The sequence below is a fragment of the Doryrhamphus excisus genome, chromosome 7, assembly GCF_030265055.1.
Source record: "Doryrhamphus excisus isolate RoL2022-K1 chromosome 7, RoL_Dexc_1.0, whole genome shotgun sequence".
In the NCBI taxonomy this organism is placed as follows: Eukaryota; Metazoa; Chordata; class Actinopteri; order Syngnathiformes; family Syngnathidae; genus Doryrhamphus; species Doryrhamphus excisus.
This window is the reverse complement of record NC_080472.1, coordinates 7,487,924-7,514,645: the sequence shown is the minus strand read 5'-3', so window position 1 is coordinate 7,514,645 and position 26,722 is coordinate 7,487,924. Positions and strand designations below refer to the sequence as shown.

Here is a 26,722-nt window from a genome sequence, read left to right as displayed (position 1 = left end):
TCTAAAAGACATTTTGTCACTGGATAACAAATCCAACTAGGAGGAAGCAAATGTTTCCTCATCCTTGTCAGGTTAAGTTCCTGTTATTTCAATGACAAACTTGCATTTGAAAAAGCAAATCTTTTGAGAAAGTGCATCATCACTTGAACAGGCCTCGCCATTCAGTATTTATTCACTTGGTCAGTTAACACGACACCGCTATCTTCATACAGGCGGTAAACTTGCATCGAGCCATCATGGACGCCCCAAAGACCCTTCGCAGCAACAACACACAAAAAAACAGGTCCTGTGGATGGTGAATACACTGTCTGCTAATGAATCAACACTGAGACATAACTCAACAAAAAAGGAACTTGCCCACAACAGTAAATCATCCAAAAAGGCGTTTGACATTATTGATGTACATGATGAATGTTATCCATGGACACTTGCATCATGTATTCCCATAGGAACATATTTACATATGCAAATATGTAAGGGTGCGTTGGACAATCCTTGCATAAATCAGGATCAGCCCTTCGTAATAAGAACATCAGATGTGATTTTCAATGAGGCACACTGGGAGGTTGGGGCGGGGGGCAGGGGGGCATGAAGTAAAAAAAAAAAAAAAACTAATAAAAATCTGAATATTTATTTTGGGTCGGTCACACTTTGCCTCCACTTCCACAGGTCTTCGACAACCTGAGGAGAAAAGGGGAGCATGATTCAAGATGGCTTCTCCAAGACAAATCAATAAAGCATGACGACAACACTACCTTCTCATCAGAGACTTTAAAAGAATTCTTCACAAAGTTCTTAAACTTGGCCTGCAAATTGGGCATCCTGACTCCCTGAGAAACAGTACAAAGAATAAAAATCATCATTTCAGTGCCAAGACGTGCTGATACTCGACAACCCATACACCCACCTTCTTCATCGCCTCCGCCATCTTTGTTTGGATCTCAGGGAGCGTTAAAGGCTCCTTGGGGGTCATTGGAGCATTAGGTGATTTCTCCCCTTTTCCTTTGGGGGTCCTCGCCTGCAAAGTAATTGTAATAATGATCAATGACAGCATCTTAGTTTTACTACAATATAAGTTGAATGCGTCCATCGGCCTGGGAAGTAGCGCTTGCGGAGAAGAGGACGGATTCAACGCCGGGTACCTGCTTTGGGGCCGGAGTGTTGGGTTTGGAACCTTTGCCATTTTGGGCGGACTTCTGTGGTTTGGACGGCATCCTCTTGGCCTGTGGAAAGATGCAGGGGCGGGCGTTAGCAGGAGAAGCGTAGTCGCCGCTGCCTCTAAAGTGGATCTACTGAATGCTCACCTTGACGGGCGAGTCTACGTCTTCATTCCTAAAGACAAAAAACAAACAAATCTTAGCAGGGTTGTCCTTTTATTCACAATCAGGAGACTGTATGCCAGCAAACTATGTTCTCCATAGTACTTCAACGGGGGAGGGGGTAATGTAGACACTCACTCAGCATCAATCTTCATCTTTTTCTGCAAAAAAACATGAATGACTTATTTCACAATAAAAGTATTGGACATGATTTGAAAATAAAAATAAAACTCACCGGAGATTTGAGGACAGGAGACAGGGCGGGTCTTTTCTTGGGCACTTTGACTTCTTCCTCCTCTTCTTCCTCCTCATCATCATCATCGTCGTCATCGTCAAACGTATCGGGTTCCATCACTTTAGCGACAATTCAAATGCGTTAGAGGCGGCACCATGCCGACCTCCTCAGAAGCTGACAAGACACTTACTGACGAGGTGCTGCCCACTGATGTGGATCGGACCAGAACCGGCCTTCAGACGGAACAATGCCGGCGGCGTGACGGTGAAACCCCCCAGGCACACCTGCAAACAGCACCACCACACGCCCGCACTAAATCCACACTCCTCAGGGCCAGGATGAAACACTGTTCCAGAACATACTGCAGCCATTATAGCAGTGCTTCTCAAAGAGTGGAGGGTTGTCAGAGGCTTTCATTTCAATGCAGACCTACCAACACGTGCACATTTATAGTACTCGGAGGTGGGGGGTTTATGTCTGTCCCTCAAAAATAATTGAGAAGCACTGCATTATCATGTCAAGTATGGAAGACACAGCCATGCAGATAACTCAACAGCACCTCCATTGGTCGCAGGCCGGTACTGCACCCTACAAACCATAACTAACAAACATCTCACGGGGGTCCGCACTTACACTCGGTAGAGTGGAGGGCTTCAGGGAAACCAGCGCGGCCGTCACCTTCTGACCCTCAGAGTCTTGTCCTTCCACCTCCACCAGGTGAAACTCGTCTTTTGTGGCCGGGTCAGCACACGCCTGCGGGGGGCCACGACAAACACCAGTGATCATTATAATAATACATTTTATTTGTATAGCGCTTTTCAAAATACTCACACTTTACAGAAGAATTAAGTTGAATAAAGCAAGTAAACAGAGTAGAAGACACACCAAAATACAACATTCATTGGTTAATACACAGTTAAAACATGAGTAAAAGCGGGGCGGGGCACAGCAGTCAGATATAAAAAGTTAGACATTAAAAACAGATTTAAAGAGGTGGGTTTTTAGTTGTTTTTTGAAGGGGGGAAGGTAAGGGCAAGCATGGAGTGAATGGGGCAAAGAGTTCCAGAGGGTGGGGGCAGCGATGGAGAAGGCTCTGTCTCCCCAGGTTCCCCATTATCCTGCATCCCAACTGATTCAAATGTGAAGCGTGCATTTACCATCCGTAGATCCAGCTGATGCTCAAAGTCATCGTCCTCTGGATTGAAGAGCACCTCCTTTCCGGTTTCAAGCACACAACCTGGTGGAGAGAATGGACAACAAAGAACGGCACTATTAGTGCAACTCGAACCTCCGCCTTGAAGTCCTAGAGTCCAGGCAAAACTTTGGCATTAAACTTTCATTTCGTTACTGTTTCATTATCTACAATTACGTTTTTAAAAAGCAATTATCCCAATGTGTGAATGTGCGTCATCGTGTCCACACATGCAATTAATCGGATGTACACAAGGGGCGCTGTAGTACCAACGTGGTTATTTCCACATGGCCGGACCATGTGGAAATAACCACGTTTTTAACAAATCTGCCTCTTTTAACATATCAGCAAAAACGATTCTGTTGGCACAACTAAATGGTTGAAAGTGAGCAAAGATTTAAGGGGAAAAAAACTCACGTCTACACGGAGTGAGGACTAGCTTAAGACTGATCCTAAGCACATCAATGTGGTAACAGTTCCAGTCATCATGAGCGAACATAAAGTGAAAACATCGAGTCGACTTCCGCCTAGTAACCCGAAAGCGAAAAAGGCAGTGAACGCCAACCCAAAGTCAAAGCTACCGCTTGCGAATAAATAGCAACGTAAAAGGAGGACGCCATGTTTTTTGGCCCAAACCACGTGTGTGGCTGCGCAGTGCTAGTGACACGCGTGCACACCGTCAAAGAAAATACTCAATGGTAAATACTACATGACGCAATGTTGCGCATTTTATAAAAAGGGTTGTATTTTCTGAGAACACTTTACCTAGATTGACCAGTAGCGTTCTTACTTAGTAGGAAATAGTCTCACCGTAAAGGAACGTCTGTGGAGACATCTGCTCGCCGTTTAAACCGTTCATTTTGTAGTAAAGTAAAGAAAAACAAAGCAAAATAGTCTCGAACTTGACTGCCGTGGAGCAACAAAGAAGTTGTTGCCGCAGAAGGTGCACGCTTCAATACTGGAAGCTAACTCCGCTCCTCCTCTTTTTTCTTCTTCTTCTTCTCCGTCTTCTTCTTCTTTTCTCTTTGAGGTCGAGGAGCCAGCCAATTAGCTCAATGTCGTCATCTGTCTTACACAACGTGTATTGCACACGACAAACACGCCAGCGCTCTATTACAGCGCTCTATAACAACGTCTGTTTCATAGTGAAACATTCTGAATAAAGTTAAATTCAAATTCTGTATTTATTTTGGTTAGTTTAACCTACATTATTTTATCGCCCTACAAGACAATGGCGACACTTAAACACAGTAAGCGCACCGACTTTTTAATGACAGAATACAATTGAATTAGTGTCAGCATGTTGAATCGTGAGAAATGTAATTACAAACGTAAAAATAAATAATTGATGTCAACAATAAATTTAAATCAGTTCCATATTTTCAGTGGAATTTTTCCCCATTGAAGATGAATGGATAACTCATACGTCACCCCCTATTGGTGGAAATTAATTTAACTTCTAACAGACATCCTCCTTTTGACTTTGAGGGTACGTTTTCCCGTACATTTAAAAGCTATTTGAACCCGTGGACATGAAATAACACGACTATAGTCACCTTTACGCTCCTACAGCATTACTCATTGTTTTCATCACATTGCAACTGCTAGCGAGTTAACAAGCTAGCGAGCTAACAAGCTAGGGAGCTAAAAAACTAGTCCGCTAACTAGTCAGTCAGCGTAAGCGAAGCCATGTGTGTCTTGTCAATAAAGTTTTAATTTTTACAGTAGTTGTTACTGAGTTAATCGTGTATTTTCATGGTTTTATTATTTAACTTTTTTGTTCAAAATACCATTTTCACATATTTTTATATGATTGTCAACCGTTTTATTCCATTGTTTATTACCTTGACTATACTGTAAATAATCCTGCGACCTCAATATACTTCATGGTGTAAAATAAAATATTCAATGACGTATTTATTTATAGTCGGACTCACCTCGTCCCACAGTTAAGGGTCTGGAACCAAATTCCTCGAAAGGGGCTGGACTTTGTTCTACTTTGGATGTTCTACTCTGGAGTTGCTGCAGGGGAGAGGTGGCAAGAGTCTACATGTGCTTTGTGGACTTGGAAAAGGCATTCGACCATGTCCCTCGCACGGCCTTTTAGGGGGGTGCTCCAGAAATATGGAATTGGTGGAGCGCGACCGAGAACTGAGCCACAAGGCGAAGCTCTCAATTTACCGGTCAATCTATGTTCCCACCCTCACCGATGGTGATTATAGCTTTGGGTCATGACCAGAAGAATGAGATCACGGATACAGGCGGCTGAAATGAGTTTCCTTCATAGGGTAGCTGGACTCACCCTAAGAGACTTAGGCTTTGGCTTGGGCATTTAGTCCGGATGCCTCCCGGACGCCTCCCTGGTGAGGTGTTCCGGGCATGCCCGGCCGGGATTATGTCTCACAGCTGGCCTGGGAGCCCCTTGGTGTCCTCCCGGTGGAGCTGGAGGAGGTGGCCGGGGACGGGGAAGTCTGAGATTGCTGCCCCCGCGACCCGGATAAGTGGAGGAAAATGGATGGATGGATGGGTATTAATTGGAGCGTCAATATTGTCTGGATATTTATCGTTCCCTCCTAATTCCAACACAGTGCTGGGATAGTTCCGCATTTTTTCTTGTATGTTTTAAGTCAATTCAAGTCAAAGCTACGGGGAAAAGAAAAGTCAAAGACAATGTAAGGATTTATACTTTTATTACCGGTATGGCTTAGAATTGGTTGACTTTCCTCCGGATGAAATGAAGCAACTCCATGTGGAACCAGGACCCGAGGCTATGATGTCACATACACTGTACGTCAAGTAGCAAAGAGATGCAAAAATGATTCATAATTTACTGCCCTTTTTACTATATAATCCAAACACCGCCACTTAATGCAGGGAAGTCCAGTGCTCACCCGGCTCGCTCAGCACTTCTGCATTTAGCATTGGATTGAGGATGTACCACCCCCGCCCCACATGGTGGATGGAAACATCCAAAGCTGCCATTTGTACACACGAAAACGAAGCCTTCACCTGAAGGTTGGCTCTATGTACACGCGCCACACTGCAGCAAGCGCAAACAAACACAGCAGGCTTCGCTATGCACACATGAGATTTACACCCACAGAGTCTTGACCCTTTAAAGACACACAGAGACACAAAAGGCAAAGCATGAAAGGAAGACCTTCAACAGACACAAACGTACATCAACACGTCGTACAGCCAGCTCAACATGGACTGAAACCGACTCAAACCTCACCCCACCCAGTGGTTCCCGACAGCGCTTTCGATGGCAAAAAGACCCACTCCTTCTTTTTTACGACTTCTATTGATGCCAAGACAACACTGCATCTCAGCTCTGTCATGCGAATTCATTCGTTGCTCTTTTTACCCGTTTTTCATGTTTTTTCCTAATATTTCAACCATGTTCTTCAACCATCTGTGGACTTTTTCCCACTTTGTTCATGTATTATTTGGACTTTATTCCCATAATATTAGAACGTCTTCCACAACCAAAGTTGTCCAAAGTTCTCATAATGTAACTTTTTTCTTAAATATTTTAAATCTATGCTACAATTTGATATTTGTTTCCCCTCATAATATGAGTTATGAGAAGTTTACTAAGAGTTATGAGAAAATTATTCTCATATTTTTCTCTTAATATTTATATTCTCATAAAATGATATTTCAACTGTCTTCTTAAATAATCTTTGTAAATGTTCTTTTTGTAATATTCTGACTTCATTGGCATAATATTTGGACTTTTCCATGTTATTACTTTCCCAGATAATATGAGGAGTTTATGCTCATCAAATCTCAGCTCTTTATTTGTTTCTCTAATTTTCCAACTAGTTCAACTTCCTTGCTATAAATTCTTCTCATAATTTTGACTTGATTCCAATATTTAGAACTTTTCCCGCACCCTGATCTAAAATGTTATTTTACTCCAAATATTGGGTTTATTATGAAATGATATTTTTCGAATGTGCGGCAGCCGATGGAAAACAAAGAAGCGGCCCACCTTTACAAAAAGTTTGACCTCCATGCTTTTTCTCTTCCTCGCCACTAAACAATTCAAGTCCGCCTCTGCCATGCAAGTCTTTGTCTGCGTTCAGTCGGCTGGTGGATTTAAAAAAAAGGGCAACAGGACGAGAGACGGCGTGTGCCGCACACGCTGTATGCGTCCACGCAGCAAGCCCCCTGATTGGTCAGCAGCCCTGGGTTGCTCCTCCCCTCCTACATCACGTTCTCGAAGAGCTGCATGGATCTCATCATGGTTTCATCCTGGGAACACAGACAGCAGGTAAACACGCTGGAATGATGTACATACAGTACATACAATATACATACAGTACCCATAGTACCATAGTACATACATACAGTACATACAATATACATATAGTACCCATAGTACATACAGTACATACAATATACATTCAGTACCCATAGTACATGCAGTACATACAATATACATACAGTACCCATAGTACACACAGTACATACAGTAGCCACATTACAGTACATACAGTACATACAATATACATGCAGTACCCATAGTACCTAGAGTACACACAGTACATGTAGTACCCACATTACAGTACATACAGTACATACAATATACATGCAGTACCCATAGTACACAGTACCCACATTACAGTACATACAATATACATGCTTTACCCATAGTACCCACAGTACATATAGTACCCACATTACAGTACATACAGTATACATGCAGTACCCATAGTACACACAGTACATATAGTACCCACATTACAGTACATGCAGTACCCATAGCACATACAGTACTTACAGTACCGATTGTAAATACAGTATTTAGAGTACCTACAGTACCGTACATGCAGTACATACATTACTACAGTACTACAGTACATAGAGTACATAAAGTACCATACTGCATACAGTACACACAGTACATAGAGTACATAAAGTACTACAGTACATACAGTACTGCACTACATACACTACACACAGTACATACAGTACATAGAGCACATGAAGCACTACACTACATACAGTACTGCACTACATCCACTACACACAGTACATAGAGTACATAGAGCACATGAAGTACTACACTACATAGAGTACATAGAGTACATAGAGTACATAAATTTATTAAATGTCATCTCTATGCTTCTAGAAATTGCATGTTGACGTATTACAATTTTATTCTCAGAAAATGTTGCCTTTTTCTGAGAATATGATGGCTGGTTTTTGTAAATATTTCAACTTTATTCTTGGAAAATGACAGCTGTTTTTTTCCCTTTTTGCTGTTTTTCATTGCCAATTAAAAAGAATGGCGGTAGGAAGGAAGGAGGAACACGTACCTCCTGGCAGGCCACAACAAACTCCTCCAAAGTCACCACCCCGTCCTTGTTTTTGTCCATTTTCTGGGGCAAAACAGCAGATTGCGCGTGAGCGGAGTCGAACACGACACACGGAGCCCCAAACTACAGACACACCTGGAAGAAGATGTCCACGTGTTGCTGTGGCACGTCTCCCTTCAGTGCTGGGTAGGTGTACTTGCCCATCATGTCGTAAATGGCCTTCACGATCTCCGTCATCTCCTGCAAAAGAAACCATGAACACTGACTTCCTGCACAGACTTTGGAAGAGGGGAGGGGCCAACGAGCTAATGAGGAGCGGAATGGGGGCGAGGGGTGGTGGGATGGGAGAGGAGGGTGGGAGTATGGGGGGGGGGGTGCACCATGGCCCACCATGACAGAACCATGGCCCACCATGACCCACCATGACAGAACCATGGCCCACCATGACCCTCCATGACAGAACCATGGCCCACCATGACCCATTATGGTCCACTATGACCCACCATGACAGAACCATGGCCCACCATGACCCACCATGGCCCACCATGACCCATTATGGTCCACTATGACGCACCATGACAGAACCATGGCCCACCATGACCCATTATGGTCCACTATGACCCACCATGACATGACCATGGCCCAACATGACCCATTATGGTCCACTATGACACACCATGACAGAACCATGGCCCACCATGACCCACCATGACAGAACCATGGCCCACCATGACCCACCATGGCAGAACCATGGCCCACCATGACAGAACCATGGCCCACCATGACCCATTATGGTCCACTATGACCCACCATGACAGAACCATGGCACGCCATGACCCACCATGGCCCACCACGACCCATTATGGTCCACTATGACACACCATGACAGAACCATGGACCATCATGACCCACCATGACCCATTATGGTCCACTATGACCCACCATGACAGAATCATGGCCCACCATGACCCATTATGGTCCACTATGACCCACCATGACAGAACCATGGCCCACCATGGCCCACCATGACCCACCATGACCCACCATGACCCACCATGCACGTCCTCACCTCCCTGTTGATGTAGCCATCTCTGTTGATGTCATAAAGGTGGAAGGTCCACTCCAGTTTTTCCCTCAGGGTTCCCCTCAGGAGGATGGACAGGCCCACTACAAAGTCCTGGCAGCCAGAGAACAGGTCATCAGTGCGTCAGTGAGTCTTTCCCCCAGCATGCGGTTGCACGTGCTGTCACCTTAAACTTGATGGAGCCGTTGTTGCTGGTGTCGAAAGCGTTGAAAAGGTAATGTGCGTACATGCTCGCATCTGCAGTCCAAAACACCAAAAAGACCTGAGAGGCCTGTTCCCAACACATAAAGAGCGCCCACGCGGGCCAGTATTTACCTCCGTGGGGGAAAAACTGTGCATAAATGTGCTTGAAGGTCTCCTCGTTTACCACTCCGCTGGGACATTCCTGGGGAGAAGAAGCAAGATGGTTAAGATGTCAAATGTGGAATATTTCTCTGTGATTACATTCTTGAAGCCGCGGTAGAGGATCTGGAGCTCCTGCTTGCTGAAGTTGGTTTGGGCTTCCAGCTGATCCAGACCCTCCGGCCGGTGGCAGACGGTCGTCATCTCCAGCTCCTCGTCCGTTTTATCTGCAAGGACAGCCGCGACTTAGCAAGCTGACGGAACGCTCGCCGGGACGCGAAGGGCTGGCGGTTGATGATGTGACAACATGGCGGACGGCTGGGACGGGCCTGTGGGTAAATGTTTGTCTGGGAAACGTCAGCACGCAGACGCAATTTCATGAGCAAACATCCCAGAGCTGCCTTTGGACTCGCAGATCCCAATCCGATGTCTGTTTCAACCTGAGAGAGGAGAATCCTTGAAAACACAAATCAGCTCCACTTGGGACGCCTTTATTCATATATTCATAACTTTTATTCTTTTTTTACGTCTTTCTTGGAGCTCTTTTTATTTTTTACACTTTTATTGAATTTGCTTGTCAATGTTTGTTTTGTTTTCCTGGAATATTATTTGTTTAGACCTTTGTTCGTTTTTTTTCCTGGATTGTTAATTTGCTCCGTATTTTATATGTTTTGTGAAATATTGATTTGTTTAGTTTTCCTAATATGTTCTCTTACATCTTCATTGGCTCCATCTCTTGTTGGTGTTTGTTTCAAGGTTTGTTGATGTTGATTTTCTGAAATGTTAGTTAGCTTCACCCCCCCCCCCCAATTATGTTCTTAAGCCCCCCTAAATAATTTTAATTTTAATTTTAATTTTAATTTTAATTTTAATTTTAATTTTAATTTTAATTTTAATTTTAATTTTAATTTTAATTTTAATTTTAATTTTAATTTTAATTTTAATTTTAATTTTAATTATTAAAATATAATAATTATAAAAAATAATTAAAACAGGGCAAAAGCAGGCTAATACTAGCCTACTACTTGTAGTAGTAGTAGTAATAATCAGAAGAATAATGATGATAGTAATAATAATAATAGGCTAATCAATTATATAATAATGTTTATTATATAATTGATTGGGGACTCCGGTTTCCTCCCACATTCCAAAAACATGCTAGGTTAATTGGCCACTCCAAATTGTCCATAGGTATGAATGTGAGTGTGAATGGTTGTTTGTCTATATGTGCCCTGTGATTGGCTGGCCACCAGTCCAGTGTGTACCCCGCCTCTCGCCCGAAGACAGCTGGGATAGGCTCCAGCACCCTCCACGACCCTCGTGAGGATAAGCGGTAGAAAATGAATGAATGAATATAATTGATCGCTGTCCACTGGACAGAATGGTTGCGGAGTTTGAGCAGCAGTTTTGCAGTGTAGATTGTGCGTACTTGTGTAAATTTAATGGTGGCCTAAAACAATTGAGCATCTCTACTAAATCTGTCAAAAAGTTATAAAAAAAATTATATCCCGGTTGTTGTTCCTTATTTGTTTTTAGGATTTTTTAAAATGTCTACTACATTCATTCATATCCTGTGCATCTCCAGCGAGCTAAGCCCCCCCCCCCATCCTCAGAACCAAGTGACGCCCCTGATGTTGAGTGAAATGTCCAAACACGATGACGTGTATTCTAGCAACGTGGCGTCATGGTTGGTTCCATTATTTGAAGAAAAAAAGCGTGGTGTGAAAGAGTAAAAAAAAAAAAGGTGTGGAACAGAAATCGTCAGGCGTTGATAAGATGAAGGTGAGATGGCGAGGTCACGCGGCTAAGCCATAGCTTTCTTCTCTCGCCGCCTCCAGGATGAAAAGCAACATCTTAAAATAACTGCTTCCCAACCGCCGCCAAAAGCTGCAAAGTAGTGATTATAGCAATCATCCTCAGCGGCCGCGGCATTAAAAAAAAAAAAAGACGGCTGAGCTTGACGAGGAGCGTGTGCCGGGAGGGAAGTGATGGAGATAATTAGAAATGTGTCAGGTGGCCACGACAGCCTGGAGGAAAAGCATCGCTTGTGAATGACACCAGCTTGAGGTGTTTACACAAACATTATCCGCCGCTGTTTGTTTGTCTCACGGTTGCCTCATGCCAACGCTCCAACCGCTTGGAGAGTGTGACAATGCTAGCTAATTTTCTCTTATTATACTGTATTGGGCGATAGGAGTGCAAATGTGACTGTAGGGGTGTTATTTAATGTCTAGAGGGCTCTAATTGTGTTAAAAAGAAGGTGGTAAACAAACTTTTGTTGCTCTAACTATGAAAATTGGCTTGTTGAGTGATTGGCTGAAGTATCAAAAATATTGATATTTTGAATCAATTTCAGAGCATGAAGATTGATATCGTATCGATAAATATCGATATTTCACTGTTGATCCAAACATCACTACTCACAGCACTGGCCTGTACATCTACAAGCATGAGTCTTATTATTTTCTCTAATCATGTCTACTATATTGGCTGTAGGGGTGCTATTTCATGCCTAGAGGGCTCTAATAATGTAAAAAAAAAACACATTTTGAAGGCTGTAAACAGGTATTTCATCCACAATAACACACCTGTTGTTACGTTCATCACCATGGTGTCAATAATGGGGAGGGGGGGTCTTAAAATGCAGCTCTTTCCACGAGACCAACTTTAACGATGATTGTATGTTTCATAATATTCCACAGCACATATTGAATATCCACGGCCTCTTATATTTATATCTCATCCTCATCACACAGGTTGCCGCCGTGTTTCCAATCTTCTTCATCACGCTGCAACAAATTCACCATTCATCCCCGACACATCGTTGTTCACTCTCTTCTGGCCCTTCAATCCAGTCGCCATGACAACAGGCTTCTCAAGCGTGAGGGGAGAGAGAGAGAGAGAGAGAGGTATGATATGTGAGCTGTGTGTTAATTCACATGCAACCCTTGTTTCCCCTCCTTCGCTCCTGTCCAAACCTGGTCGGGGCGCCTACGTGTGTCCCTGTGCACGTATCGCCGCCACAGAGTCAGGGACAGTGATTGTGCTCGCCACTTTTATGTGCAAGGACACCCTGCCTGATGGCACACTGCAATCTCTCCATCATAACCACAGTGCATGAGATATGACTCACTACAGTACGGAGGGGGGATTTAAACAGCATACTCCCATTAATGGATGCCATTAACGTTAATTGGTATGTTTTCATTAACTGGGAAGACAACAGGAAGACAGAAGACGACGTTGCAAGTTAAGCAAGCACATGTTGCACAGAGAAGCACTTCCACAAGGTTGACGTACCTCTTGTTGGTCTCCTCTGCTTGGTTTGCATGGTCAAAGTTCCCACCACTGCACCCATACTGTCACCGTGGTAACCGGCCCTGGACAATCCTAACAATTCTTTTTCTTTTCCACGTTGCTGTCGTCCTGTCGCTCCCGCTTGGTCTCCCTACAATTTACCCCCTGGATTATTTCCCCTCATGCCTTTTCGCACAGCGTCGACTCTCCTCTGTCAGATGCTTCCCATGGATTTCTCATCTCATGCTCCGAACGCACACTCATAAAACACACAGCAGCCGATCCTGCCTCCCGTGCGCCACTCCCTCTTTCCTGTGGCTCCCTCCGCTCATCTGTCAGCCTGCCCCGTCTCCCCACTCCCCCCTTCCAGCTCCCCGCCTGCCCACGGCTTCACAGCGTATCCAACTGATGCAGCGCTCGCTGAAAGTCAATAACAGCTGGCAAAGGATTTCTGAAACTGACGTAGAATAGTAGTTTCTCACTAACTTCTAACTTCCTTGCTATATTTGCACGGATGCGTGTCAAGGGTGACTCTGCTGCTGGCTCCAAAATTGATGAGAGACGAAACACGCTCATTAAAAGGTTCAATTTCATGCTGAATGGTTAGTTAATTTAGGGGTCAACATGTGTCTGTGAGGGACAGACAGTGAAGGACAGACTCACATGCCCAGACACCCAAGCCTATTGGAATCAGGTGCTAAGCATGTGAAGGACTTCTGCACGTAGTATTCTGTGAGAACATATCATTATAAAGGCAAAATATGAGGAGAATAAATTTGGAATATTAGGTGGAAAAAAAGCCTAAAAACAAAACCAAAAGGGAATAGTAATATAAAATATATATAAGGGAAATATTATGGAATTTGGGTTGGATAAAAGTAATAATATTATAATAATTAAGTCAAAATATTGTCGGAATAAAAACATAATATTGAGTAAAAAAAAATGTACAAAAAAAGGTTAAAATATTGGAGGAGGAGGGCAATTAAAAACAGCAAAAAAAAACAGCAAAAAAAACTTAACGTACAGAGAAAAATCAACATGGGTTGGTTTAAAAAATGTAAAAGTGACCCCCGCATCTCTCGATCTTTTTTTATTAAGTATGTGGCCCTTGGTGGAAAATGTTTAGCCACCCCCACAATGAGAAATCGTTTCAAATGTGCACAATTAAAACAGAGACGACAAAAGGCAGACTCACATGCTCAGACACTCAAGCCTATTGGAATAAGGTGCTAAGCACATGGAGGACTTCTGCACGTAGTATTCTGTGAGAACATGTCACTATAAAGGCAAAATATGAGGAGAATAAATTTGGAATATTAGGTGTAAAAAAAGCCTAAAAGACTAAAAACAAAACCAAAAGTGAATAGTAATATAAAATATATATTAGGGAAATATTGAAATTGGGTTGGATAAAAGTAATATTATAATAATGAAGTCAAAATATTGTGAGAATAAAAACATAATACTAAGAGAAAAATGTACAAAAATTATAAAATATTGGGGGAGGAGGATAATTAAAAACAGCAAAAAAACATAAAAAATTAATGTACAGAGAAAAATCATACTCAACATGGGTTGGTTTAAAAAATGTAAAAGTGACCCCTGCATCTCTTGATCTTTTTTTTAGCCACCCCCCACTATGAGAAATCGTTTTAAATGTGCATATTTAAAACAGAGATGACGAAAGGCAGACTCACATGCCCAGACACCCAAGCCTATTGGAATCAGGTGATAAACATGTGTAGAATTTATCGTTTTTGAACATCACATAAATTTAAGGTTGCGCATTGCTCCTCAAGGGACTGGAGTGCTACTGAATATTCATGTAAATCCATGTCATAAAATGTTACCGTGTGCTTTCTGAGAAAGGCTGCACTAATACTGAAGTGTCCTGTTGTGCTATGCGAGTCGCGCTTCATTTAACGCAGCATATCATCTGCACAGCTTGATCAAAAATTCTTCCTTATTAACATACGGCAAGGATAACTCACCATCCTCATTAAAAATGTGCAATGCGGGTTTGAATATTACAATACTTGACATTGACTGAGGTGAAGCGTCTCTGCACCGCAATCTATCTTTTGCTGTGTGTGAGAAAGTGAATGATTGCTTCAGAAAAGCTCTCTTACTTGTAAAAAATTCATGGATACACGTTTTTTTCCCTTTTCACTGCAGCTCCAGCTTCTGCTGTTCTTGAAAAGAAGTACAGTACATAAGTTATGATTATAGTAGCTTAAACCCATAAACGGAATCTATTATTGCCTTGTTATGCAAGACTTAAAGACGTGATTGCAAAACACAAAGTGATGGTGACGACCAACCCGTCTAAAAAACGTCAGAGAAATATGATGTAGCATCAGCGCATACCATGGCACCGCATGACTCAAACGAAGCGCCTGGAAGGAAAGATCAATAGAACCACAAAAGCAGGGGGAGGAAGACGGAGGACAGGGCTGTCAGGGACAATGGTGAAACCGTGTTGTGAAGTCGAGCAATGTCCACTGTCCTCCACGACACGGAAGCCTGGCCAGCTGGGAACCGAGTAACCGAGGTAAACCCGTACCGGCTCAAGCAGCCTGCGGACCACTGGCCTTCGACACATTCTAGAAATACGATTAAATCCTCAAAGGTTATTGAATGCTATGGGGGTCATGGATTCTGTGCGCTGTTACAAGGAGATCAGAGAGGAGCTTCAACGCCTGCAAGACAACCAAAGGGTTAAAAGTAAGGAGTAGTTCTCTTTTTAAGAATCTTTCTTGTATTTCATTTTTTATGACTTGCCAACCGTCCCATACTGAGTGGACTCAGGATGCGCTTCGTCCCTTACTAGCGCGAGAATCCAAACTTGGGTCTGTAAAATGTAGATTCCATGGATGACAGATTGTCACAGGCTAAGCCAATCAATGCCAGTGTATCTGATCACTCGCCAACCTATCAATCGCGCTGCTGTTCTCCTTTTCCAGCATCTTTGTTTACACATTTTCTCTGGCGGTCACTCTGCCCCATTTTGGCAGCAGCTCGCTGGCTGTCTGCCTAGCTTCTGATCTGGTCAAATGTGCCTTTTTACCACAATGACTGACACAATGAATTAGTTAGGAGCTCATTTTTTGTCCCAAGGAGGCATCACGTTTACTGTATAACGTACGTGCTAACTTACTTTTATCAACTTTGCTTTCTTATTACAATCACAGCAATCACAGTGGTCTCCAACAGGTAGCTTGTGAGCTACTATCTGATTTTGAGCTGCTCACCAAAGAATATTTGCTTAAACTCTTTAGTATTTTTTTCTAACAGTTCAATTCAGACATGGTGCATCTTTGGGTCAAATAGGTTAAAATATGTTTCACACAGACAGAGGCAAACAATAATAATAAGGTATTCGTTTTCCGGGAGCTGACAACCCTATATCTTTTTTCGTAATTATCCCTTTTATTTATATTATTGAACTATGTTACTATTTTACTCTATTGCTATTGTGTTTAACTTACATGTCACAAAATGTCGTTTGCCAGGCCAGTAGGCTACTTCCTGGTTCATTCATTAGAAGTGACTTCAGACAAAAGGTGGACTACACTGTACTAAAGTCTTTAAGTTTCGACATACACACACAGCACCTTTTTAAACACTATCGCCCACCTTAGAGAACATTAAAAGTAGAGAACATTTCCAACATTATGTATTCATTTCGCCATCGCGGCAGCGTTGTCACCCAACAGCAACACAAAACTTCCTCATTATCAAGCAATCATCGTCACGGCGAGCGAGGTGCGTTCAACAACAGCGGAATTCTGGCCATCAACATTACAACACAGGAAGGATGTTTTTTTTAATGATATGTGTTCTGTTTGAATATTGACTTTTTTCGGGCGGACTACACTGTACTAAAGTCTTTAAGTCTCGACAGACACACACACCACCTTTTTAAACACTATCGCACACCTTAGTACTGCAAAAGGTGTGAACAGCTCCGAACGTCATACATTCGCTTCGACGTAGCGCTATCCACAAAAGCAACACAACACTTCCTTATTATTAACCAATCACCGTCACGGCGAGCGAGGTGCGTTCACTAACGGCGCAATTCTGGCCATCGAAATTACAACAACAGAGGTAGGAGGAAGGAAGCGATTTAGCAGCGGTCTCAGATCAAATGGAAACAATATTACATATTTGCCAGTCAATCACAGTTACAGATTGTTGCATTCAAATTCAGATAGATAGATGAATTTGCACCAAAGGTGAATAAGTAATAAACTATATTCAAAACATCACATATTTAGGTGCTAATGCTCAGTTTTGACTTGTGATAGATGTTTGCAGCGGTGTAGAATTGACACAATATCCACATTTTATGTGTTCCTAATGTTTTGATACCAGACATTCTGAAAAATGCCCAACTGGATCACATTCGATTGTGTTTTGCACCTTCTCTTGTTGCCCAAACCTGTCCTATTCTATTGCATGACATTGTTTCCTCTGCATTTTATAGCTCATCGCTTTCTCGCCAGAGGGGTGAAAGAAACCCCAACCCAGCTCGGCATTCAGAGAGCTATCAGAGACCGAGGCAGTTCCCTTGACAGATGTTTGCCATCTCAAACTGCGTTTCAGCACCGTCTCACGCTGCACAGAGTCGCGCCAAGGCTGCTGCACTGCAGTATATAACTTCATTATCTTTTCATTATCGGCTCATATGCTGCAACACACCACCCATGCACGCGTGACCTCATCGCTGCCCGTTTTTACATGCAACAATAACAGTCTGGGAAACAAGTTCAGCATAACGTGATGCATGTAAAAAAATAGCCCATGGAGGCTGCGGAGGCTGCGGAGGCTGTGGAGGCTGCGGAGGCTTGGGCCCGGCACTAAAGATACGCTGCACTGTGATTAGTGTGTGGGTGATTGCATTGGCAGGGAGCAGCAACACAAGTGAGGCCAGCTGAAAGGCAATAAGATAGCGGTATATATCACCATCAATGACCCAACCTGCAAAGCTTTGTCAAATGGAAATGGACACTTCTTCTCTGGGAATTTGCCAACTGCAGGCTTTGCTGAATATTTCAACACAAGGTGACACTTTGTTTTTGTCAGGAGACATTATGTCCGCTAATGACAAACCTCGAAAGGTGTGCTTATGCTGGGGTGACCAAAAACCAGCAATGAGATACTCAAGTGATACTCAAAGACGCCTTGTTACTAATATAATAATAACTGCAGTTGTCAGTTGATCAATGCTAAATTAAAATAGGGGTGTTATTTCATGTCTACAGGGCTCTAATAATGTTCACATCTGTATTTAGAAGGTCATAAACAGGTTTTATATGCCTAATGTGTCTTATTTTCTCTTATTATGTCTACTATATTGGGTAACAGGAGTGTAAAAGTGAATATAGGGGTGTTATTTCATGTCTAGAGGGCTCCATCATTTAGAAGGCACAAACAGGTTTTATATATCTAATATGTCTTATTTTCTCTTATTATGTCTACTGGGTAATATGAGTGTAAAAGTGAATATAGGGGTGTTATTTCATGTCTAGAGGGCTCTAATAACGTTAACATATGTATTTAGAAGGTCATAAATGGGTTTTCTATGCCTAATATGTCTCATTTCCTCTTATTATAGCTACTATATTGGGTAATGGGGTGTAAAGGTGAATATAGGGGTGTTATTTCATGTTTAGAGGGCTCTAATAATGTTAACATCTGTATTTAGAAGGTCATAAACAGGTTTTCTATGCCCAATATGTGTTATTTTCTGTTATTATGTCTACTATATTGGGTAACAGGAATGTAGAAGTGAATATAGGGGTGTTATTTCATATCTAGAGGGCTATATTGGGTAATAGGTGTGTAAAAGTGAATACAGGGGTGTTATTTCATGTCTAAACGGCTCTAATAATGTTAACATCTGTATTTAAAAGGTCATAAATAGGTTTTCTATGCCTAATATGTCTTATTTTCTCTTATTATGTCTACTATATTGGGTAACAAGAGTGTAAAAGTGAATATAGGGGTGTTATTTCATCTCTAGAGGGCTCTAATAATGTTAGCATCTGTATTTAGAAGGTCATAAACAGGTTTTCTATGCCTAATATGTCTTATTTTCTCTTATTATGTCTACTCTATTGGGTAACAAGAGTGTAAAAGTGAATATAGGGGTGTTATTTCATATCTAGAGGGCTCTAATAATGTTAACATCTGTATTTAGAAGGTCATAAACTGTTTTTATATGCCTAATGTGTCTTATTTTCTCTTATTTTGTCTACTGGGTAATATGAGTGTAAATGGGACTATAGGGGTGTTATTTCATGTCTAGAGGGCTCTAATTTGAGAATTCCTCTGTTTAAACATATTTAGAGGGTGGTAAACAGGTTTTTTGTAAATAAGGAGCTGTTCCTATTAACCGTGCTAAACGAGGGCTGGCTGTAATGTTCCTCCAGAGAAGGGCTGGTCACGGTGCTCATGAGCAGCCATTGAATTATTGAATGTGTGTTTGTCCCCTTGCCGCGTCACCAGCACGCTCCGTGTTCCATGACATGTTCAACATGCGGTGAAGTCATGACGAGACAAAAGAGCTGCAGGAAGAATCAAGGTGTGGATGTCTTTCCGCAAGCATGAATTATGGACAACACAGCTTTCCAAAATAGAAAAGGCTGAATTCTACACTTGATAAGGAAATTGATGCTATTTCTATGAATATTCATACCTGGGGGTCAGCTTGTAGTCAATTGTTCACAGTCAATCAATGAAGTGGGAAAAGTTATGTAAACTAATTAACACTTTACGCATTAATATTTCTAATGTTTCTTTTTTTGTATCTGTTTATTTGTCCTAATCAAACATCCTGAAGTGACAACTACCACATCACAGCTATCAGGATAAGCAGAGCCTATAGCTGGGGGCAGCCACCTGGCGGGCCCAGCAAGGTAAACAGCTAAAAAGAGGCAGCTAATTAATGCACGTAATGGGCCACTCTATTAAAGCCCCAACAATGCTGTGAGCATGCAGTAGCAGGTACATTCATACATGTCAACATGTCATACTATTTTTACTACTACTACTACTAATAGGTATGAATGTGAGTGGGAATGGTTGTTTGTCTATATGTTTGTCTTCCCCGCCTCTCACCCAAAGATAGCTGGGATAGGCTCCAGCATACCCCACCCTAGTGAGGATAAGCGGCATAGAAAATAGATGGATGGATGTTCTGATGCAGGCCGTGTTTCTACGTGTGTTACTATTTTAAATAAATGCCACGGGCCACCACAAAACGAGTGATAACTGACAAACAATAAAACAAAATGGTAGAAATAAATAATCCCAAGCATAATCTGAGTAATACAGTAGAAAGGTGCATACTTTTGCTGCAGCAATTTTGCTGCTCAACTGAAGTCAAACTGAACCAACGAGGCCGCCATATTTACGTTGTAATGTAACACAGTGGCCGGCAGATGGCAGCAGAACTGTGCACAGCATCGCTCCAAGCAGAAAAACGTTGATGATCGTTTGCCCAATAAAGTAACACCAACACCAACACACTGCCTTCACCACTTCCGACTAAAAGCATAACACAATGTTCAATGATGACTTCTCTGACAACATCAATCATACTTTTCTTGGTAAAGAATGACGACGGTGTACCCAAAAATGACTGATACTGTTATGTGTACATTGTGGACAATGCAACAAATACCATAGAGCAAGGCAGGCCAAGGTAAAAATACATCTCAATGATGGTGGTTATATAAAAGTGTGTGGTGAGGTGATGTAAAAAATTAAACGCAGATACACACACACACACACACACACACACACACACACACACACTGTAGGCTCCACTTCACTGCTTTCACAGCTGAGGCAGAAGAAGAACAATGGGAATAAAATAAAGTAAAATAAAGAGCTAAATACACCAAGAAGCTCATGTGACCTTACACAAGAGTACACAGGTGTCCAAAGCACGTCCCGGGGGCCACTCATGGCCGGCAGCTGTTTTTTTTATTGGCCCTCAGAAAATACAATTAAACAATAACACCAACAAATGTGAAAAAATGGAAAAATTAGAATCAAGAAAAAATATTAACGTAGTAAAGTTTGTAACGTGTATAGCATAAAAAATAGTCACAAGATGAGAAACAAACACAACAAAGAGAAAGTTGCAATTTTTGGAAAATCAAGTTGGGGAAAAAAATTAATGTTACAAAAAAAGTAATACTCATAATATTACACACATTTGTAATTTACAAAATTACAAATTCAATTTAAAAATTTAAAATAAAAAATGATTTAAAATTTTAATTAATTAACAGTAAATAAATGTAAAGTGGCCCCTGCATCAATTTAGTATTATTATTTTTTATTTTACAAACCTAGAAAGGTGTGCTTATGCTGGGGTGACCAAAAACCAGCAATGAGATACTCAAGTGATACTCAAAGACGCCTTGTTACAAGTCAATTGCAATATATAATACTGAATTCATAAAATTAAAAAAAAATTTGCAATTGCAATTGAGTCATCATATGAGAAACAAAACAAAGAAAAAGTTGCGATTTTTGAAAATGAAAGTTTGAATATTGTGACAATAAAGTCAAAATGTTACGACAATAAAGTCATCATGTTGGAATAAATGCAAAAGAAGAAAAAAAGTGTTCCATAAGATAAAAATGTCATATTAATATGATAAGCTTTATGAAAAGCTGAGTGTTTTTCTTCTGATCGGGCCGACATGGTTCAAAGTATTTAACAGTGGCCCCCGCATCCTTTCGCTTTTTAATATGTGAAAAAGTTTGGACACCCCTGGTGTGGTAGATGAGTTTTTTGTGAGAGTGTCCTGCTTAAAGGTGCTTCCATTGGCCTTTCCTGTAAGGATGTAAGAAAGTACCCCCCTCCCAACACGATTCAGGCTCGTATCAGCTTCTCCCTGAGCCCGGCTCTTTTTAGCCTTCAATGTTTAAATGATGAAGATGAACACGGATGCTGCGGCGTTTGCCAGTGGAGCGTTTTAAAAGGTGACTAAGCTAACGTTTGTGCTTGCTGTCGCTGTGCATGTGTGCAAGCAAATAAGGCAAAAAAATGTCAAAGATGAGTTCCTTAAATGTTCGGGTTTACCTGTGTGCATGTGTGGGGTGGGAGTGAAGGTGGGGCGTGGTGGTGGTGGTGTACTCTTCCATGCATATGATAGCAGGCATGCAGAGGCGTATGCTATAGGATATATATCATGGCTGAACTGCTCTACAATACACACTGTCCAAAGGTAGTGCTTTTTTTAACATATGCATGCATGCTGTATTTACAGTATGTTCACACGAGCATACACACTGTACATACTGTATATCATAGCATCAATACTTCATTGAAAACATATGCATCCAGGCATGATTGACACATACAGGTCACAGCACAGCATTTAAATACCAGCATTGTGCTTTTCTAAGCCTGTCAAAAGATCTCGCGAGATTAAAACGTGACAAAAATGGTCTGGCGTTGATGAGTAAATAAAGGAAAAATTAAGTTTGAATATTCCCACAATGAACTGTAATCATGATAAGAATATAATCTTAATATGACAATAAAAAGATTCAAAAAGTGTAATTGGAGGATAAAAATGTTCCTACTGATGTACGCTTTGCCACAGATAACAAACCAAGTTGAGTTGCAGGAAAGTTTGGGCACCAGTGATGGGTGTCCAAAGTGTGGCCTGGGGGCCATTCGCAGCCTGCAGCTGTTTTTGTAACCGGCCTTCGGCACAAGTCAAACATGATTTACTGTCTGGAGAGTGTTGGATACCTTTGGAGAGGGTTCCCGAAAGCAGCCGCTGAACAGACTGGATCAACTTGAGCACCCCCTGCTGGCAGCGGCTGGTACAACCCGCCATCCTTGGTCACAAGCTGGGAGAGACCGGCTTCTTCCTCTGGATTTCAAAGCCAAACACAAAGACTGGTAGTGTTTTTAGTGTATGGCAGCCGAGGTTCTTTAACACAAGTCCAAGAAAAGTAGAAGAAAGTGCTGACGTGCGTTTGAATTCTCATGGAATCCACTTTGTTTGCCCAAGTCAGCCTCTGGCGCTCAGGAAAGTTGGGAAGCCAATAGCCAAAAAGTGCCAGAATTCCCACCTTGGCAGGAACAGCAAAGAACTCCAAGATTTAGTCCCTCAAAGCGAGGCGTGAAGCAGCATACAGGCTGTACCTGAAGATGATTACTCTCTGCTCCTTTTAGAAAAACCTCATCTTCATCCTCTGAAAGCGTCTCGCTCCTAACCTCGCATTTTATTTTCTCATCTGCAGCGAGGGACTCGGCGGAGGCTCGATGGAGCCCCTGGTGCTTGGAACAGATTTGTCAACAGCACTTAGCCACCTCCTCCTCCTCCGCTCCTCCATAGCAGCTCCATCCCTCCCTCTCTTACAATGTCTGTCTAGTCTTTAAAGGAAAAGTGCACTTTTTTATTTTACTCATCATCCACAATCCTTATGAGAGACATGCGTATGGACGAGTTCTAAAGATATAAAAACAGCTAAAAAAAGGCATCTGATTAATTCATGATGGCATGTCATACTTACACTTACTATGCTTACACACATTGTTTTCTCATAGCAACACAGAAAGGAACGACACGCTAACTTATGCTAACTTATGCTAAACAGAAACACATCTGCGCTAATGTAGTTCTTGGGTGTAACAGCACAGTAATAATAATAACAATGACGTTGTAGGACGTGTTGGAAATGGCGCCTTGCTGGTGCTTTTCGGAAGGCTTGAGGCGGGATAGGTGCGTCCCATCACGTTCGTTCTTGGCTGCCTCTTTTTAGCTGTGTTTATGTCTTTAGACGGCACAGAGACCAGAAAGAACTGAAAGCTCCAATCATACAGTAAGTGGGGTGTTTTTATATATTCCGGCTACCCAGAGGAAGTAGTTTGTGTATTCACGTGACCGCAAGCCAACAATCAGTTCCACCAGGAAACGACTCCAAAAGCGGTTATGTAATCTTGCAGGTTGCTTGCGGAGACGGAGCTCTTTTTGTGTGCGAGTTTCTCGCTCCACTCAAGTGGGAAATGCTGAGAGATGGTTGCTAGCTCCCTCTTTCTCTTGCAGCTTTTTGTTTGTTTGCCCGCTAACTACTCCCGTATTTCGATTCTTATCTGTCGGGACTTGAACAGAACCCCCCCCCCCCCCCCCCCCCCCCCACCCCTGAACTGTCATTTCATATTGTTGGTGATGATCTGAATGGGAGACCAGGCTCAGCTGGTCTTGCTTGTCTCCCACCCTGTGGATAAAACAGTCTCCCACTGAACATGGATGGACTCTTTCAATTATAACTTTATTCTTTCTTTTTTTCAATTTTTATTTTATTTTTTTAACCTTTAATATTTCCACTTCATGCTTTTAAAATTATTTCCCCATATAATATTGTGAAATGACTACTTTTTTTGTGGTCAATTACAACTTTTTCTTTTCATATTTTGACATCTTGTAAAATGACTGAGGATGTTTCCATTATTGGCTTTGTGTTTTACTGAATTGTACTTCTCTTGTTAAATCATAAATTATCTGTAGATTGATTTATTATTATTATTATTATTATTGTTATTATTATTGTTATTATTATTATTATTATTATTATTATTATTATTATTATTATTATTATTATTAGATTGATTCCACAAATGGCCCCTGGCTGCACTTTAGCCGAAAAAAGTGCAAAATCTCAACGCTTCTAAAAATGGTAGGATATTTAGTGGTATTATCACATGTACTGTATGTACGTTAGTACCAGATTTTGGTGAAACAGTCTATTTTGGGAAGGGGTCGTAAAAGAACCCCCCCCCCCCATGAAGATTTTTGGAATCAAAATTTCCAATTCTTCTACTTCCATTATGCCTTTTTTTGTGATGAATTACAACTTTTTCTCTTCATATTTTGACATTATTCTTGTAAAATGACTGAGGATGTTTCCATTATTGGCTTTGTGTTTCACTGAATTGTACTTCTCTTGTTAAATCATAAATTATCTGTAGATTGATTTATTATTATTATTATTAGATTGATTCCACAAATGGCCCCTGGCTGCACTTTAGACAAAAAAAGTGCTAAATCTCAACACTTCTAAAAATGGTAGGCTGTTTAGTGGTATTATCACATGTACTGTATGTACTTTAGTACCAGCTTCTGGTCTATTTTGGGAAAGGGTCGTGAAGGAACCCCCCCCCCAATAAAAATTATTGGAATCAAAATTTCCAATTCTTCTCCTTCCATTATGCCCTTTTCACCAATTTCTACCATGTTCCTTTAAGATGATCTCTAACATACACAAGTTGCAACAGTACAAGCTATACGTATTCATTCATTCATTTTCTACTGCTTTTCTTCAAGAGGGTTGCGGGGGTGCTGGAGCCTATCCCAGCTGTCTTGGAGCGAGAGGCGGGGTACACCCTGGACTGGTGGCCAGCCAATCACAGGGCACATATAGACAAACAACCATTCACACTCACATTCATACCTATGGACAATTTGGAGTGGCCAATTAACCTAGCATGTTTTTGGAATGTGGGAGGAAACCGGAGAAAACCCATGCATGCACAGAGGGTGGAATTGAACCCTGGTCTGCGCGCTAACCACTCTACCACCGTGCAGCCCCCAAGCTATACGTACTGTACTTAAAAACACTTTATGGGCATACCACCATGCTGATGCTTCAGCCCTCCAAGCGCAAGTGCCTTGTTTTCATTTTCATTTCGCCAAATGCTTAGCAAAGCTGGCATAGACACAGGGTCGCTGCCTGGGGGTGTAATGGTACAGATGCTACCTCTTAAGACAAAGAGCGTGGGTTTGATCCCAGTCTTCAGCAGTAAAAAAAAACTGTTAATTTGTTGTCTTGCAGTAAAAAAAAATTATTCACATGACTCCAAAACTTGCGTTCCATAGTTTGAATGGGTCAAATGCTTATGATGGTAGTCCTTGACGTGACATGGATGTCATGATCAGAGCTCCGGCCTAAGAAAGTCTTTTTTAAAGCACACCTACACAGTCAGGTCTCCTACGGCTGGGGGACTATTTCTATTGTACTTGACAACAAACGCCATCCTGCTGCGCTCCGCTCGGGGACAATTTGGCTCCACCGACACCAACCTGGAGTTTATTCAAACGCAGTATTTACACTCTCCTACTGCCGACTGAAATAGCTGGAGAGAAATTAAAATGATTTTTCCTTCTCCACACCACCCACACACTTGCATAATGTGTGCATAATGCATTTAAACACTGCAATGCCACTGGGCCCTCCCCCAAATAATTGTACTATTTAACATGGTCACTATATTAGTTGATTTCTTATTCTTTGGGTGTGATGGTATGATTTTAGCACCCCCCCCCAACACCACCCACTTCAACTAAATCATGAAAAAAAAACATTTGAGTGCCTGAATATAAATAGTTGCATTTCTAAACTGTAATGGATGAGTAGAGTATAATCATCTCAATAAGACAGCAAACTACGGCCTGGGGGCCACATGCGGCCCACCAAGCGTTTGAATCCGGCCCGCCAGTTGCCCCGCCAGTATTTCAACTCTGAACATACAAACTGGCAACATGACTTGCAAGTCGGCTGTCTTGTTTAGTAAAAAAAAAAAAACAACAAAAAACAACAAGTTTGAAGTGTTGGGTTGCACAGTGGTCTAGTGGTTAGCACGCAGACCTTACAGCTAGGAGACCCTAGTTCAATCCCACCCTGGGGCATCTCTGTGTGGAGTTTGCGTGTTCTCCCCGTGCATGCGTGGGTTTTCTCCGGGTACTCCGGTTTCCTCCCACATTTCAAAAACATGCTAGGTTAATTGGCCACTCCAAATTGTCCATAGGTATGAATGTGAGTGTGAATGGTTGTTTGTCTATATGTGCCCTGGGATTGGCTGGCCACCAGTCCAGGGTGTACCCC

General features: G+C 41.9%; 2 protein-coding genes across 5 annotated transcripts; both read right to left on the bottom strand.

The window, feature by feature from the left end:
- Positions 1 to 134: 134 nt before the first annotated feature.
- On the bottom strand, positions 135 to 3,777 carry npm1a (nucleophosmin 1a). The gene is made up of 11 exons (XM_058077579.1): positions 3,557 to 3,777; positions 2,712 to 2,791; positions 2,188 to 2,307; positions 1,745 to 1,838; positions 1,555 to 1,673; positions 1,458 to 1,480; positions 1,305 to 1,332; positions 1,143 to 1,223; positions 908 to 1,018; positions 756 to 830; positions 135 to 681 (listed from the first exon to the last, which is right to left on the bottom strand). The coding sequence occupies exons 1-11, from the start codon at positions 3,603 to 3,605 to the stop codon at positions 631 to 633; spliced, it is 831 nt and encodes a 276-aa protein (XP_057933562.1). The 5' UTR covers positions 3,606 to 3,777; the 3' UTR covers positions 135 to 630.
- A 1,651-nt stretch (positions 3,778 to 5,428) lies between these two features.
- Positions 5,429 to 23,118, bottom strand: kcnip1b (Kv channel interacting protein 1 b). Of its 4 annotated transcripts, none has more exons than XM_058078340.1 (8): positions 22,584 to 23,109; positions 9,602 to 9,726; positions 9,473 to 9,542; positions 9,324 to 9,394; positions 9,143 to 9,250; positions 8,209 to 8,313; positions 8,074 to 8,136; positions 5,429 to 7,006 (listed from the first exon to the last, which is right to left on the bottom strand). In XM_058078340.1, exons 1-8 carry the CDS (start codon positions 22,669 to 22,671, stop codon positions 6,959 to 6,961), a joined length of 678 nt encoding a protein of 225 aa, XP_057934323.1. In that variant the 5' UTR covers positions 22,672 to 23,109; the 3' UTR covers positions 5,429 to 6,958. The 4 variants fall into 4 exon arrangements, with proteins under 4 accessions (XP_057934323.1, XP_057934324.1, XP_057934321.1 ...); XM_058078341.1 differs by lacking the exon at positions 22,584 to 23,109 and adding an exon at positions 12,800 to 13,127; XM_058078338.1 differs by having other exon boundaries at positions 9,324 to 9,542; positions 22,584 to 23,118.
- Between the last annotated feature and the right edge of the window lie 3,604 nt (positions 23,119 to 26,722).